Source organism: Lissotriton vulgaris, chromosome 12, assembly GCF_964263255.1.
Source record: "Lissotriton vulgaris chromosome 12, aLisVul1.2, whole genome shotgun sequence".
In the NCBI taxonomy this organism is placed as follows: Eukaryota; Metazoa; Chordata; class Amphibia; order Caudata; family Salamandridae; genus Lissotriton; species Lissotriton vulgaris.
Window position 1 is genome coordinate 781,957,903 of NC_141700.1, and position 17,432 is coordinate 781,975,334.

The 17,432-nt window shown below is 47.9% G+C and overlaps 2 protein-coding genes across 2 annotated transcripts in view; one reads left to right on the forward strand and one right to left on the reverse strand.

Moving 5' to 3' along the window:
* The window catches only part of LOC147678700 (thialysine N-epsilon-acetyltransferase-like), a 93,198-nt gene that overhangs the window by 15,616 nt on the left and 60,150 nt on the right, over window positions 1-17,432 (forward strand). Inside the window, exon 4 of the mRNA XM_086945715.1 lies at window positions 15,214-15,315. Coding sequence (XP_086801841.1) covers window positions 15,214-15,315 — 102 coding nt within the window. The remainder of the gene's footprint in view (window positions 1-15,213; window positions 15,316-17,432) is intronic.
* On the reverse strand, window positions 8,857-10,473 carry LOC147678701 (fizzy-related protein homolog). The gene is made up of 3 exons (XM_086946627.1): window positions 10,340-10,473; window positions 9,731-9,858; window positions 8,857-9,213 (listed from the first exon to the last, which is right to left on the reverse strand). The coding sequence occupies exons 1-3, from the start codon at window positions 10,356-10,358 to the stop codon at window positions 9,085-9,087; spliced, it is 276 nt and encodes a 91-aa protein (XP_086802753.1). The 5' UTR covers window positions 10,359-10,473; the 3' UTR covers window positions 8,857-9,084.

The following is a 17,432-nucleotide window of genomic DNA, read 5'->3' on the forward strand; positions in this document are numbered from 1 at the left end:
TGGTTGTCTAATCTAAGAATTTGTGTATAGTTGTGGTCCTGAGCTCTTATGGTACGAGGAAGAGAGGAAAGCAGATATCTGTAGGGAGGGGCATTTTTATTATCATCCCATACTGAGTGTTTATGTGAGATGTAAAGATGCTCCTTGCTGCTTATTTTTGCCACACATTGTCTTACAGCTGACACCATTTAAGTTAAAAAAAATAAGCTCTCAATAGGTAACCATCAAGTGGTCTCAGCCCTCAGGAAGGTGGGTACAAATTGCGAAGTAGGGCACAATAGAGTAGTGAAACGAAAACCCAGTAATGTGTCCTACATGGCTCCAGCCCCTTTAGTAAAAGCAAACACCTCCGGAAACGCTGCACATGGGATGCAGGGCCAGATGTGTTTGCAAAATACTGATCTCCATTTACGAACAGTAATCATTTTTTGAACTGACCTTTGCAGAAATGTGGCCAGCCAGCGGTGTGTATGGGTGTCCACGCCATGTATATTAGATGTGTCATGGAGAAGCGCTAGGTGGGCGGATGGGGGGACTGAAGGGGTAGTACATCATTTCAGGTGGAGCCATACAGCTGTTTAATATGATTGTAGGGCAGGGCTGGGCCATAGAGTATTGTGTAATTTGCAGGCTCCTGTAGCACATTTCTAGCAGTGATTGTGGGGTAACGGTGGTGCGCGTAGCAAAACGTAAACGTAAACATCGTTACTTATATAGCGCACGTATCACCCCAAAGGGGTCTCGCGGCGTTAGCTTTGGGAACCCGTCCTGGTATTCCCCTGTGAGATAACCACGGCGGGGTATCCACAATGTGAATGCCAGGCATCTCACCGCGAGGAGCCGTAGTGGAGATTAAGCAAGCTATTGCCCAGAGTCGCAGAGTGTGAACCCGTGAGTCGAGTAGGCACCGGAGCGAGAATTATCGAGTCCGTGGAATTTTGAGCCCAAGACCCGCCGAGGCGGGGAATTGAACCCTGCTCCAGGACCGATCTCAGCTTCCAGGTCTGCTGCCTCTAACCCCTGAGCCACACTTCTCGTAGCAGTTTCTGTGGGAGTCAAATATCAATCATAGGGATTCTTAAAGGGAGGTACGTCATGACAACGCGGGCTTTTACACCGCGCTGACATTACGACGCATCCATTACAACGCAAGTCGTTACAACGACTTGCACTGTAGGCGCTGGATTTTGGAATAGTATGATTTACTATTCCAACAACAGCCTACGCAACAGTAGGGAAGGTGTTGGAATAGTAAATCTACTATTCCTTAGTATCGAGCGCCATCCAACGCAAGTCGTTGTAACGACTTGCTTTGTGATGGCAGCGTCGTAATGGCAGCGCGGTGTAAAACCCGCGTTGTCATGGCTGTCTCCCTTCTTAAATTACAGGAATATGAGCTGAGTTTCGCTAAGGACTTTGTCGTGATCAAGAATGAATGTCATCCAACCTTCAGGGGAGAATGCCCTACCCAGGCTTGTCAGCCGTGTGAGTCTAGATAGGTTCAGAGTGGTAACTGATTGTATAACCTTAATAGGGGTTCATTAGAGGCGGGAGACCATACCTCTGAATTAGTCCCATAGCCCTAAGTATTGTATAGTGGAGGGTTGCAGTAATTCCTCCGGAGAAGGGCAGAGGACAGCTCGAAGGCCGTGAGCCAGCTGACCACATATCCAGGGCACAAGTCCTAAAAAAAGAAGTGGAGGGATGCTGACATCACGACAGGAAGTGACGTCACGAAAGGTGGCTTGCATCATCAGACTAATTGCCTCCCCTCGCACCCCTTAGATGCGATTGCATTAGAGAAGCCAGCGCATGAGCAGCGTTCTGAATGAGTGCCGATCTCGCCCCAGAGAGGCCAAAGAGTGAATGTGCGGCTCCATTTGCTCCAGTTATCGAGCTCCCGGTAAAATAAGTGGGAGGACGCCGTCCACCCACGTGGTACCCCGACTCCAGCCATGAGCATATCCAACTATCTGATGAGAGAAGGCCAAATTCTTCTCTGAGCACCAGGTACATTTTGAGGGTGCCCCACCGAACACCTGATCTACATATTTCCTTGCCTTTTTTCGGACGAGTCCCAATAAAAGTTTTTTTGAGCTATACACAGCACTGTGTTCTACTACAATAGGGCCCTGCTACGGAGAAATGGGCTAATGCCTATGAGTTTGTGCGAAGCCTGCTAAGCCATGTGGTTGCATTTAGAATTGGGTTCTGAGCTAAGGTCCGGTGTGAGGGCGGCAGGTAGGCTGGGTGGAGCATATTTGAACCTCCCAAGATATGTTGTTCCATTGGGACCCAAGCTGGGGCATCTTTTAGGTCTTCAAAGAAGGATGATAATGGCAAGAAGTGAAAGCCAACCTACATGAAGTCATGCAGTGGATGACAGCATTATCTGCCCGTACTCCGGATGCTGACTGTCTGAGTCAGCCGGAGAGGCAAGAAAAGTCATTGATAATGTACGTTATTTTCCCAATCAAGAAATCAAGATGAGACAAGAGATCCTGGATGATGTCCACGAGTGATGGTTTTATCTCTCCATCACTATTCAAAAGAGACTTATTGCTGTGGATAAAGGCTCAAGGGCCAGGAGGAAAAGAAGTGTGGGGATGGGGAAGGGGGGTGGGGGTGGGGGGAGAAGAGCCTTGTTGGGTACCTTGGTGAATTTTGAAAGTATCAGGTAAAAAGGCCCCACAATGAAATGAAATGAATTTGTACTTGTAAAGCGCACTGCTGCCCCAGCAAAGGGGCGTCCTGGCGCTGTACTCATACCGCTGTGGAACTCTTCCTGGCTTTTTCCTGTGAAATGTCCACTCCTGGGCACTCCCAAGGTGAAGCCAGGCATCCCAGCGCTGTTGGGGCCGTTGTGGAGATTAAGCAAGCAAGTTAGACCCATGATTAGAATAGGCACCAAGGCGAGAATTATCAGGTCGGAGGAAATTGAGCCCAAGACCCGCCTAGGCAGGAATTGAACCCTGGCCCCGGGCCAGACCTCTGCATCAGAGTCTGCCGCTCTAACCATTGGGCCACACTTCTCCACAATTGACATCAATCATGGAGGAGTCATATAGAAGGCATAATTTATCTATGAATTAATCACCCACGCCTGTATTTGATGTCACCTAGAAGTGTTATAGCCCTTCCACACGGTCTAAAGCCTTCTCAGCATCCAAGAATAAGATGCATTTTTCCTCAGAGTCATCACACTCCGGAGGATATGAGGCAGAGTCCGAAGATGATTGTGGGAGCAAAGTCCTGGTACAAACTCCACCTGCGACTTTTGTGATTAATTGAGGGATGATGTAACTCGGCTAGGTCGCCAGAATTTTGGTGGTGATTTTGAGGTCAACAAACAACGAGAAGCGAGCTCATGTTTAACTTGGGTAGACCAAAATGTTATGGTCATCAAAGAAGTCTCCCTTACAGAAAACCTGTTAGGTTTATAAAATAACCCTCACCCACCAACCTAGTTGGTGGCATGCTCCATCATTGGGTTCCTCCCTAGGGGGCCGAGTGCCTCTAGGTGTGCTTCGACGCCTGATTACAGTAGAGCAGGTTGGATTTGAAATGAGGAAATGAATAACATGAAAGTGAAACTTTAAAACTACTTTCAGGATACCAGATTATTTATTCTGCAGTTCCTGGGGTAGGGTTAAAAAGAGTTATTGGACGTGAGTGATGAGAAATGATCTCACAGGTCCCTGAAAAGGTGTAAAATAGTCAGAGCGAAATGGTCTACATGTTTCAGCCAATATGTTCCAATTTTATTGGTTTTCTTCAGGACCAGTGGTTCAGGGTGAATTTTGCCCAGATCTGGTGGGATCCCGGAAGAGATGACTCTCAGGTAACCAGGCAGGCGGCTGACCTTAACGCAAGTGTGACAACAGGCACTGCCTCCTGCCAGGATCTATGTTACAGAGAATCTTCGTAACTTAAAAAAGGTTTTAAACTGATATGAATTTTGTAAGTTACGCACTCACTGCACCTACGCACACCTTAGCGTGTGTGCATAGATATCACCAGCTCTGGGCAAAACTCGAGCCCCTCCGTTACCTCCTCTCTCTCTCTCTCTTGTTAGATAGAGACGATTTTGAGGTCTACATGGAGTAATGAGATGGGGGATAACTTGAACATTCTAGCGGCTCCTGGTTCTCTTTGGGGGGTGTAGTGATTGTTAGATATAGGTCCCAAGGAGCCTGTCTACACCAGTTGTTGGTCTGCCGATGTCAAAAGTAGAACCAGAATGGGTTTACCTATTTTACAGAATTCACTGCTAACCATCCTCTCCAGGTGATTGACACGTAGGTAATCCTGATAAAGCCTCCGCCGCTTTCTCCTCTGTGAAAGTCCCCTCCTGATACGACTGACCCTCCTCTGTAAGGGCGGGTAGATTCAATGGAGCCAGAAGGGCATCACTTTGATCTGGTGTGTTCAGAGACTCAAGGGTAGAGCAGAGTAATATGAGGCAAAGCGACCAGAGATAATGCTCGGAAGTGTTAGTAGGATGCATGGGCATCACAGATCGCTAGGATGGCTAGCTGGGATTCTTGTTGACTCAGCTATGCGTCTAGTAGTCGACCAACCTTACCTCCATGATTGTACCTGCGCCATTGTAGGTTCACTAGGGCCTTTTCATCCATTTGGTTGTAGAGTGAGTTAAATCGCAGTTCCACAAGCTCCAGTTCCTTCATGAGGCTGAAGGTGCCTGCCTTGTAGGTCGCGGTCCTCCACCTCTATCTGTTGTAAGTCCGTGTGAGTCTAATGCTTTACTATGGTGGAGTCCGGCATCATGACTCCTGTCAATGCGGCTTTCCATGCCACCAGAATGTCGTATGCGAACCCACTGAACTCTCGTTTTCAGTCAAGGTGGAGCAAGTGGGATGTCGGAGTTCAGCTTTCTACTTTGGTTGTTTGTAGGCAAAATCTTTCCTTGACCACCTGATCGGTGGACATTTATTTTTATTTATTTCTAAAGTTTTATATAATGCTGGCTAGAACCAGAGGTATCAGAGCGCTTTACATGAGGAAGGACATTGTTTCAGAACATAGTTACAAAGTAGTCAGTAGCCTCAAGTCTAAGTCTAGTTGGCCTGGGCTGTGGTCAGAGAGACTTGCCCAATATGTTACCGCAGGTCACATAGTGGAGTAGTTGCCCCTCGAGGAAGAAATAGTCAACGTGGAACTAGGGGCCATGCGTGCAGGGAAAAAACATGTTGGCCTATCCACGGGATTCATTAGACATCACACGCCAAATAATGCGTAATCGGCCATAAGGTCCAGTTGAAGTGCTCTATTCATCTGAATATGGGAGTAAAGTTGTTCAGACTTGTCTAACACTGGGTCCGGTTGTAGGTTCCAGTCCCATCCACAAGAAGTGGGGTGTGTCCGAACACTAAAGAATCTAGAGACACCAGCCAGGAAGTGGGTCTGACCTGCACTGGGGGCATATATCGATCCCACCACAACGGTCTTATTTCAGATGCTCAGTTAGGCAAATACCCATCGTGCCTCGTCATCCGTTCCAAGGTTTAAGAACCTTAAATGGGAGTTGTGTCCATTTTGGATGGCCACTCTGCCTTTCTTAGAGGAGCTACGAGAGGTAGCCACACTTTGTCCCTACTTGTCTGCTTCTGCTTATGACAGCGACAGGTGCGTTTCCTGAATGAGGATAATGTCAACATGTTTTGTGTGTAAATAGTGCAGGATCATCTTATGTTTAACACACTGTCACAAACCATTAACATTTAGGGTTATTATTGACAGGCATTTTACATTTCTGAGAGGACAAAAGCCTTGCGGAGCCCGGGACGTCAGCGGTCTTGTCCCTAGAGACGGTACTTATGTTCTAGAGGGACTGTGGTAAGAGACTGCTCCCCTTACAGGGATGAGGAAGGGAGTGCCGACCCTATTAGGGGGAGGGATGGGTCAACAGTAACCCCGGGCGGGTAACTCCTCTCTGCCAGCGGAGTTTACAGAGTTTTCCCCACACAAGACAAACAACGTAGGGGTTTCCAATAGGCAAGGACAGCGAGGATGAGGAAGGAGAGCGGCCATGGTGAGGAGGAGGCAGCCACAGCAGGTAAGTGCCCTTATTCTTAATGATAATTAATTAGAGATCGAGCAGAGTGGGGTTCCACAGATTTTTTTTCCAACGCCGTGGAACTCCACGTAGAGGCACTACGCCAGTCCGCCCAGGTAAGGAGAGTGAAGAAAACCTTTGAATCTTTAACTCCTGCGCTGATAGAAAAGGAGAAGGCTGCATGTAGATCACTAGAAAGGAGGTGGAGAAAGTCTAAATTGGTAGCATCTGAACATTGCTATCATGCGGCTCACAGAACGTATCTAAATAGCTATAATGTTGCCAGGAGAGCTCACTTAGGCACCTGAATTTTGGAGGCTAAGGAGTCATCACAGGAGCTCTTTACAATCCGGAGAGAGTTACAAGCCTGCGATCCAATAACCCGCTCCCGCCGGCAACGCAGGAGTTCTATGATCACTTAGCTTTGCATTTTACTGATAAAAGTGATACCATTTATCGCTCCTTGGGGACAGTAGAGGACCCAAATGAGAGTCAGTCGTTCAAGACTGCACCGGGCTCACCGAGCCTAGAAAAGTTTCCCATTATTACGGGAAAACAGGTGGGTGCCTTACTAGCCAAGGATAAATCAGGATCGATCTTAGACACTCTACCACCAAGAGCCATGAATGAGCTGGCCCCCATTCTGGCAGATATTTGTAACATCTCTCTAACCACAACCACCTTTCCACATAACTGGAAAGTGGCACGCATCAAACCTCTGTTGAAAAAGGCACTAGCAGACCCTACGGATGCTCAAAACTACAGACCTATCTCCCTTCTCCCGTGCTGGTCCAAAATTATGGAAATAATAATTAATCAACATCTTTCAACTTACCTAGAACAGACTAAGATCCTGGACCCCTCTCATTCAGGCTTTCGGGCATCCTACAGCATGGAGGCCGTACTGCTTGAAGTTACCAATATACTCAGGATGGCGCTTGACAGGGATGCTCCTGTCATGCTAGTGATGCTGGACTTGTCGGCTGCCTTCGACACCATGTCCCACTGCATCCTGCTTAGCAGGCTGCAAGAGATTGGTGTCGGTGGCAAAGCCTTGAATGGATTCAGAGTTATCTCTCTGATAGAACCCAATCTGTTCAGCTAGATGCCTATGTGTATCCTAGAGCTGCAGTCGACCAGGGGGTACCGCAGGGCTCTATTCAATCTATATGTGGCCCCCTTTGCCTCAATCATCAGGAACTGTGGGTTCGAAACCATATCCTACGCTGATGATACACAGTTCACATAGAGAAGGATCCTGCCAAAACGAAAGCTTAGTTTCAAAGTGCATGATCAATAGAGCAGATTGGATGAAGAGGAACTTTTTACAACTGAACTCTTCAAAAACAGAGATCCTCTTTTTTGGCAAGACTGTGGACCTGTGATCCTCAGACTGGTGGCCTTCAGAGTTGTGAGAAGCCCCTCCCCAAAAAGTTGGGCGAAGAATCTGGGAATAAAGATTGATAATCAGCTCTCTATGGAGGAGAAGGTGAAGAAGCTTGCAGGCTCCTGTTTTGAGGCCATGCAGATGTTGAGAAAGATCTTCCCATGCTAGGAAGACCCTGATTCAGGCGCTTTTAATTAGTCACCTTGATTACGGCAACTCCCTATTGGTGGGAATTAGGAAGGACTTCTTATCCAAATTACAGGTTGTGCAAAATACAGCTGCATGTCTTGCCCTGGATAAACCAGCTCAAACCACCTCCGCGCCCCTCCTACGCCAATTACATTGGCTTCCAGTCAAGAAATGGGCCTCCTTTAAAATGCTGTGCCTGGTCTTCAGGTCCCTGCACGGACTGGGACCAGTCTATCTAACTAATAAACTTAAATGGTACCATCCTGCACGTCAGCTCAGATCCAGCAATCGTAAGCTGCTGTGCTGCCAGAGAATCAGGAAGGTAAAAATGGGAGGTCGTACCTTCTCCTATCAGGCCCCCAAACTCTGGAACGACCTCCCTGAACACATCCGGGAATGCCCAAATCTGTCCCTATTAAAACAAGCATTTACAATGCAATGGTTTCGCCTTTGTTAAAGTTAGAGCGATTGGCATTGCTCTTGACATTATTTTTATTTATGTTTTTTTTTTAACATAAATAAATGGCATTGTCATTTACAATGCCACTAGCTTTATCTCTTGCAAATGACACACACCAACACCCACAGAGAGCCCCCCCAACACACACAAACCCCCACACACACACACACACACCCACACAGAGCCCCCCCACACACAGCCACACAAAGCCCCCCACACACACCCACACAGAGCCCCCCCACACACACACCCACACAGAGCCCCCCACACACTGCGAGCCCCACCCCACACACTGTGGGCTCGCTGCGAGCCCCCCCGCAGGCAACAGAGGCACGAAAACAGGGTCACAAGCAAGCAACAGGGTCACAAGCAAGCAACAGGGTCCCAAGCAAGCAACAGGGTCACAAGCAGGCAACAGAGGCACGAAAACAATCTTGAAGTTGCCTATACAAGTTGTATTTCCATGGATACCCAAGTCAGCTAAAAGTAGCACTAGGCAAGAAGTGAGACTCATCAAGTCAATGGGTAGGAACAAAGCTGGTTTAATCTTTTCAGACCTGTGATGTGACCCTTCAGTCTTTTCAACGAGTCAAACAGCCAGTAATAGTTTTCTTGGGAACATGGCCCTTATTAGTGGGCGTAAGATGCGATAAAGAGTATTAGAGGGTTTCCACTGATGCTGCTGCATCGCTGTCTGCTTCTAGTATTACACCAGTGTAAAAATATGTAATCTTTTTTTTGTTTAATTAATTTGTCACCCGATAAGGAAAGGGCTCTATTTTAACTTTGATGGACGCCACAAAGTGGTCATGGAAGGGGCGAAGGTGGTACATGGAGGGCACCATCATGCAGGGCATTTATTTCCCCCCTACAGGTCTGAAGAAACATTTGAATAATCAAGGCCTATACTATAGCATGGTTCTTACAACTGGTGGAGATGGAGCAGAGCTTCATTCGCTGCACATTTGCGCTTCATATAATGCACTCTTTATGCCACCCCGCCCGCGCCAGGACTGACCTTTTGTTGCTGATGGGCGACAAGGAGTATGGAGACACTTCGTTTCCGTCATCTGGGCTGGAGCGCTTTGAACTGAGGGAATACTGCAAGGAAGGAAAACGCAAGGTGAGAGCGGCTCGTGGGGCTGTGATCAGCAAGGAGCAACTCACATTTTATGGGATGGCTTATAGAAAACCGCAACGAGCAACAAAAAATTCCTCGTGTTTACGAATGAGAAATGGTAGTACAAGCCAGCAACCAACAAGCTTATAGGTGTAAGAATCCAGCTTATACATATACACGTTGTGTGTATTGAAATAGAGCATGTGATTGGAGTGAGGATACTGACGATTGTTTGTAAATGTATTAAAACTCGGCATACTCTCGGAAGGAGTCAAGCTATCCATGAGTCTAAACACTGAGCTGGTTGCACACAGACCCCTGCAGCAGGCACAGCAACCCACGGGGATACAAACAAATATGGTAGAACACACTAAGTGCTGCACAGAGACCAGGCCCGCCCACAGCACACCGCCCAGGCCTGGCTGTGACCTTCACAGAGGTCATCACCCCGTCCCAGCGGGTGTGTGAGGGGGGACAGCAGGGGGCGCTGTGGCTTACCGTGAAGAGGCTCCTCTTCTCGGGCGTGGAGGGCTGCAGCCGCCGGTCCTCGGTCTGCGGGTCCTGCACCTTCTCGATGCCCGCCCCCAGCAGCTCGTTCTTCAGCAGGGCAGAGTATGCCAGCCCATCTGCTCGGAAACAACAGGAGAGAGTCTGAGCATCTGCCTGGCCGAGGGCAGGAGGGGGAGGGGACAGGCTTCTTGCCCCCACTTGTCTACAGGTCACATCCATCACGCCCCACAAAGCCCCGCACAGATGGTGGGAACAAAACACATGCGAGGGGTGGGGGAGGGCACCTACCTTTGCCGTTGTCCGAGGTGGCATCCTTCGCTTAAATGGGAAGTGAACGCGATCACAGCGGGGAAAAGTTGAAATATGAGCACTTTGTAGGCACGAGCACTTCATTGTTCTACCAACAGAGCAGTTCTCACCTGCAGCCCTCATACCTCTCCCCCCCCCCGCACACGTGCTTATACACAGGGTATGCTTGGCAGTGCACACAGCCCAAGAGACAGCAATGACTTCGAAGGGGCACAAGCAGCGCGGCGCTGTCACAAGATCACACAGGCGCGCACAGGGGACGCGGGGACCGGAGGCGCCGTCTCTTACCTGCAGGGCGTCCGAGCATGCCGGCTTCTCCTCCGCCTTCAGGAAGACCTGCTGGCCCCGTCTGAAAAATTGAAGGACTGCGATGAGGATGTGGTTGAGAATGAGTACCATCGCTGCCGCTGCTGCCTGGTGCCCTCCCGTCTGCTCCCCGCACTCCCTGCGCCGTGGCAGGCAGCAGCAGGCACTCACTCACACAGGCACGCACACACACGCACACAGGCACACGGCGCTCCGCTCGCAGGTTTGTCTACATGTATAAACACACATTAATCTCTGAGCAGGGGTGGGATCCCAAAACTTCATGAACAATGTTTTCTCTCAAAATAATGTACAACATGCACTGTGAGAAAAGTCATCGACTCTGGGCACAGCAGTCAACAAATTAATAAATATCGCTCTTTTCCACAAACAAAGTCAAGGACTGAAAGCGTGAACCTAACACATCCATTTAATGGTAATAAAATAATGCCATTTCGCATCCAATTATAGAGAGCCGGCAATATTCAAGAGAATTGATGCTCCGTGGGGGAACAGGGGGACAGTGCAACGGAAATCCAATGCATATTCTGCTGACTGGGCCCGACTTCTCCATTTGCATCGGCGAGCCCAGAGAAATGAGGTAATTAGCCATCGCACTGTTTAGTTCTTGATCTATCCTTTAACCACGTTTGCTCTATCACGTCTAAATAGCTGGTAGACGGAGACCTGGAAGAGGCTAACCTGGCATTATACACCATCAAAAGCGAGGGGCCAGGTGGTATTTCTTTTCACTAAGCAGACACTGGGTCTAATTTTCCTCTCTACCGAGGCGACTTCACCCACTTTTCTCGAACAGACTCTGCATTCAGCTGACTGAAGAAATGCGCCTATTAAGAGTACAGCTTAGCACGGGTATTAAGGCCAGCAACAGCCAAGTCGTGTTAGGTAAGCTGCGGTGAGGAAGAAACACATCCAAAACACTACACATGGAGTAAACAACCTCCCTCTGTCCGGGATGATACCCCATTCACAAAGCTCATTGGGCATGGAACACAAGTTGCGCGGCCGTCGCCATTTTAACGGAGGGGGGCGCCTCGCACACTTCCAAGCAGTAAGATGGCGGCGGCCGCTTGTGGCGTCGTTTGTTTTTCCGGCGGCTGGTGCACGGTGCTCCTGCCGCTCGTTACCTGTATGCGTTCCGCGATGCCCTGTTCTGTACTCGGCGGGCCTGTGCAGCGCAGTCCCTGGCTCTCACAGGAACAGCAAGACTCAGTGTTGCGAAACCGGTTGCAGCTCTCGTTTCAGGAAAGTGGGTGCGGCCCCTGGCGCGGATAGCTGTAAATGGATGCGTGAGGCGGGCCACGAGGAAAAGTGTGAGCAGTCCGTGCTCGGAATCATTCCAATTACCTGCCGCTCCCGCTGGCAGCCTCCGCCCGGAGCCGGCCGGCTCTCGGGCGCTGCTACTTTTAACACCGCCGGAGCCGCTAATTGCCGCCTTCCCGTTCGAGTGCCGGCAATGCCAGGACCAGACACGGGGGCGTTCCCGGCGTCCCGTGACGTCGGCAAAAGCCAAAGAATGTCGGGAACGCCCCCGTGTCTGGTCCGGCATTGACGGACAGGCCCCTCGTCCAATGGCAAGGCTCCGTTTACGGAGCCAGCCAATCAAGGACGAGGGCCGAACAAAAGCCACTCTACTCTTCTCAACAGGATTTCGCCTGCGCGGAAAAGCTGCGCAGAGCGCAGCTTCCGCTAGGCGAAACCTAAAAATGGCTTAAAACCTGGCTACTCCAATCTGCCCATTAATGACTGCTTGTCTTTCTCAGGCGCCGAGAGATCCCCTTGGGGATGATTCATGCGCATTATAAATGACCCAAAGAAATAATAAAGAAATGATTGGAAACGACTAACGCCCCCCCACCCAAAAAGGAAACCGGACATTATCTGTGAGAAAGGGGCCAGCCCATTTCCAGTGTCCATGCCCTTGGTAAATAGTGGAGTCTGCAAAAAAATGTTGATGATAAGATATAGTCAGCGCCACTGCAATTATGTTTCAGGAAAGGACCTAATTATGTAGCAGGATTGAGTAAATTATGCGGTAAGAAAAGCCAAATTATTTGGCATAATGCAGCACATTTTGTAATGGTATTACTTCATTATTTCAACATTTTTAAACTTAATAACACTATGTAGGCATTACTGGCACCCCATTAGTAACAGTTTAGCATTCATAAATAGCAATATACAACAGCGGCCATTCCAGCATTGCAAAGGGTATTCCACTTTGCTGCAACACGCGTCATTGCATTTTTAGTATCTTTTGAACCGTTTGAGCTAAAAACAAACATTTTTTGTTACAATCAGCAGATTATGCAGCTGATGATGGATTATGTGGCAAATGCTGTAAATATGTAACTATGCAAAAATTGGTGCGGCCGCACAATCGGATAATTCGAGTGGCCCTGGATATAGTGTCTATACATGATGTAAAGTGTTACGTTCTATAGTGTGGGATAGTGATATGGGTGGTGGATCCCAGGTCATCTACCATATGTTGGAAGCCCCAATATCCCTGACCAATGCTAAACCAAGCCCCCGTGGAGTCCCAGGGGCTAGAACAAGGGAAGCACAAAGGCTGGGAGTGGGGTATGTGTGGTGTGTAGTTGTAGAAAACAGATTGTTTTCATACGATACTGGTCCCATGCGTCCGAGTGCATCTAGACATTATCTTTCTCGTGCAACATACCCTCTGTTGCCTGTTTATGGGGCAATCTGGATTTACCTCTGTCTCTGTCTATATGGAGGGACTCCACCACCCTATAAAGGCCTTCTCAATCAGATTATCGATGTATTGGACCTGGTGCATGCAACTTTAATAGATAGGGAGGCTGTCTCCCAGTAGTTGTATCAGTGGAAATGTGTTCCGAAAACCCCAGGAAAATGTCTGTATCCATGTTGGAGTCATCGAGTGCATCCAGATAAGGTTCTAAGTCATAAGACTCAAAGACATGTTTGGTCTTCCTGTGTATTGTTACTATCATACCTGCAAGAGCTAACAAGCCATATGTAATATCCCAGCACACTAGTTGTGGTTGAAGCACAATGAATATTTTACATTTGATGGCAGCTGAACAGTCCACCAAGAAAGATATGCGCAAACCCCCAAAAAGTTAAACGGGCCTGAAGAGCATTTAATTGCAGGTAAAGTGATAATGGTTTGCTGGTGGCATAGTGAGCAATCTATGATCGGGCATGGAGAGTTCATCTGGGTTGTGGGGTGCTCCAGTGTCTCCCTGAAGTGGAGTCCAAGAAGTTTGGGAAGCATATCCTGCAGAAAGGTCATCATGTTTTCCTTGTCTGCTTCCTCAGGGACTCTATAAATACAAAAGTTGTCACGCCGTGCCCTGTTTTCTAGATCTGTAACCATGTGCTGTAGGAAGTCGATGTCTCTGCCCCAGGGTGGCATGCTCTGTTTTTGGGATTGAATCTGGCCCATTCTCTGGTCCACAGTATCGAGGCATGGACTGGAAGGTGGATACCTCCTGTCTCCTTTACTTTATCTCTACTGTGAGGTCTCTCATCTTGCTGTCCACAACAGATAAGGTTGAATCCAAATCTGTTGTTTCCTTAAGTAGAGTGTCTATGTCGAGTCTGAGGGGTTCTTTCTATCCTACATCTGAGTGGGTCTGACTGGTCACTGCTTTAGAGAACAGCAGTTGTCTGGCTGCCTCTTTGTAGAACATTATGGAGAAAATTGAGTATAATGTGGTCGTATTAAGATATCAGCCCAGCTCATTCTCCAGATAGGCCTGAGGATTTTGGGCGCTTGTGACTCTGTGACAGCGGGTTCAGGGCAATCTGTCCCGCAGCTATACATGTGCTCCCCTCCTATAACCAACAGGGAGGAGTAAGTCTGTCTGCGCAACTGGTGATCAACGCAGCAGGTACTCGCTTAATCTAGGGTACAAGGATAGAAAATGTAAAGGTCTGTTCAGAGTGTAGCCCCGCAGGAAATTTGGGGGTCCACTCGATGTCTTCCTTCCATCCCCACTGACGATGGCCACAGTTGAGTATGTTCCCCCTGGGGAGAGTTCTAGGGTCTCTCTTAGCAACAGGTGCACTGGTGCCTTAAGAATGAGGTCTACATAAACATATCCCAGTATCTGGGTTGCTAAGGCCCCAATCCTGCTACTTTATTATGGCGTGCAGCTCCCTTAAGATCCAGGGAAGTGCGAGGAGGAGATATCCATTACCCTGCGTCCTCTGATATCATCTTTTTTAAGACTGTCCCCAGAAGCCTTGCCGGCCATGTACGAAGATGGAGTTGGCTCATTCTCAAGCGAATGTGTCTGATTTCTAGTGAGTCCGAGTGGTAAAGTGTCTCTTGGTATCTCTTGATGTGGCTTCCAACCCACCAGCACCAGCACTAGACCTTAGGGGCACCCAGAGAGGAGACAGGCTGTCTTCGCTCTGCTTCAGGGGTATCAAGGTCCCTGGGCGCCTGGCAAAAGGAGCTGGTCAATCCCTGGAGATGGGGGCAGTTCTAGGATTTTTGGAGCCCCAGGCAGAAAGGGAATGTGGGAGCCCCTCTAATTTGCACGACGTGAGACACTGTGTGCCAGAAGTTGACATGAGCTTCTGGAATTTTTAGTTTGATGGGTGCTTTACCTACTGCTACCTATTGTTGTTAGCCAACGTAATTTTTCGTGCTTCGACATGAGGACAGATAAAGTTAAAAGGAAAAGCCCCAGAATTCAGAGGGCTGCTGACTAGAAAGACAGGACAGGCTGTGGAAGGCCTTCCGACATAGGCCCGTTTGTCAGTTATGATCTTTGTTTACGCTTGCAGCTGCTTTCCAATGTTACGAAGAGCAACTAACTTGTGTGCCTCTCTTTCAGGGTTCACTGTCGTCGGGTATGCCCTGTATTACATCGTCTACAGCACCTGGCAGGGCCCATTCCTGCACCTGGAAAATCTCTACGTCATGCCAGAGTTCAGAGGTAGGAAATCCAAAGTTGGAGTATCCAGAGAAAGGCTGTGGGCAGTCTAAGAAGTGCATGACCCCTTGAAGATCTTGAATAATGTACATATGATCATTCTCGCATCTGGAGGAGATGTAAAAGAGTGGTTAAGTATCCAGCTGTGGAACCTGCAGAATAGAACTGATCTTGGCCTGACCACACTCTGCTCCTGGGTCAAATCATTTTGTCCTTCTCTGTTCCTCAGTTTCCTAAACATGCTCTTGTTAAGCTTGTTTGAAAAGATTTGTGCCTGGTCAGAGTAGACATCTGCATTCTAATTAATAAAAAGTTGTCTACTCACTTCAATTCTTTTAATAATGATCTCGACACATGCCTTTTCAACAATACTACATTTAAACATGTGTTAAGGCGTGCAGCTTGAAAACATTGTAACTCTCATCCAGTCTGACTGTCCGTTGAATGACCACCGCGGGTGGAGGGCATCTTGGCAGTGATGGCAGTGGGCCTGATTATGAGTTTGTCTGATGCTGAACCGTACGCCCGTTGCCGCTGGGCGTACGCTTTCCTTGGATCACCCAGTGCAGCTCCCCACCTGGCCCGTTGTTCCCTGACTGCGCTCTGCCGTGCAGTCAGGATGGCATTTCATTGTCTTCTGGGGCACTGTGCAGAGTATTTCTCTTTGGGCCGGGTCAGCACCACCTGCAGGGGGTTTTGGTGCTGGTTGTGGGCGGTCGGAGCTAACAGGTGGGTAGAAGCATGATCCTTTTTAGGTCTTGCTTACCAGGCAGCTTTTAGCTGTGTGTTTGCGAAAGACCTCTTGTAGACAATGTGAGACACTTAAAGCCGGCCCGTTGCTTACCATTGTCATTATCATTTGCCTGCTTCGTATCCAACGTCTTGCTTTCCTCTTCTTGTGCTTATACCACATCTGGAGCAAAGCCTCTTTGTCATCTTTATTTGGATGACTTGTTTTCTTAAATTACTCACATTCAGTAAACTACTTTTTTAGGTTTTGCCTACCAGACTGAGCAAGATGTCTGGTTGCAAAAGAACTATTTTGAACTGGGTTTACAGCCCAGCTATTACTTACTATTGGTCGCTTTACTGTCACTCTCATTTGCCTGCAGCTTATTCGATGGCTTGCCTTCCTATTTTTGTGTTTATCCCTCCCCTGGAGCATGGCCTCTTTACAGTGCTGTTGATTGACTAACTTGTATTGTTTCATTGCTCACTTTCGGAAACCTATTTTTTGTGCTTTTTTTATGCTTCACTCCACCAGAGATAGATAGATAAAATCTTTATTGTGCGATTATTTAAAATCATTACGGTAAAAGCCACAGATGCATATTTATATATAAACCATATGACAAATACCTACATGGACCTAAAGAGAGGCTTAAAACCTACTCAAGTTAGAGATCGCAAACATTTGAAAAAAAGTTAATAAAAATCCCTGTATATTTTTAATAATACATAAATATAAAGTGCTACATATAAAAATTAATTGAAAGGATCTCAAGTGCAATCTTTGCCCCTAAATGAGCTCCTGGCCCCATAAAAGAACATGTGATCTGGTCGAGGAGACACTTTTCAATGCTCAATACATCTAAACTTGCCCCATCATAGAGCATGTGGTCTATTCAAAAAGGCACTTATCCATGCTCAATATATCTAAACAAGGCCCAAATTAAAGTGCAACTACTTAAAAGTTTCTCAAAAGCATGGAGAGCTAGTTTTGTCGCAATTAGTCGGTCTGTGGAGCAAAAACATGTGGGGCTCACTAAAAGAATTGAGCATTCAGAGTAATTGTTGCTTTTTAGTGGTTCATTGAGGGTGTAACATCTGGTGCATGAATGGGTAATGCCAGGGCCGCTTTCAGGAACTTCAGGATTAGTGCTGCCAGCTGTGAGGACTCACTTCTCAGGCATGCTTCAACAGCTGCGTGGCAGGTTCTAATGTTTAGGGTACGCCTTTTGGGCGCAGACAGAATATTCCTAGGTGGAGAAGCTTTTCACAGATGCAGAGGATATGGATTAGTGATTCCTCCTGCTTTGCAGTAAAGCGGCATCGTCTATCATGCTCATCAAAGTTCCTCCGTCCATACCCGTACAATTTCAATGGAACTAGCCCCAATC

What these genes read in the sequence shown, in the direction of transcription:
- LOC147678701 (XM_086946627.1), bottom strand. An exon ending in AGAAGAGGAGCCTCTTCACG is followed by an intron (nt 9,214 to 9,730) that starts GTAAGCCACAGC and finishes CCTTCCTTGCAG; the next exon opens with TATTCCCTCAGTTCAAAGCG.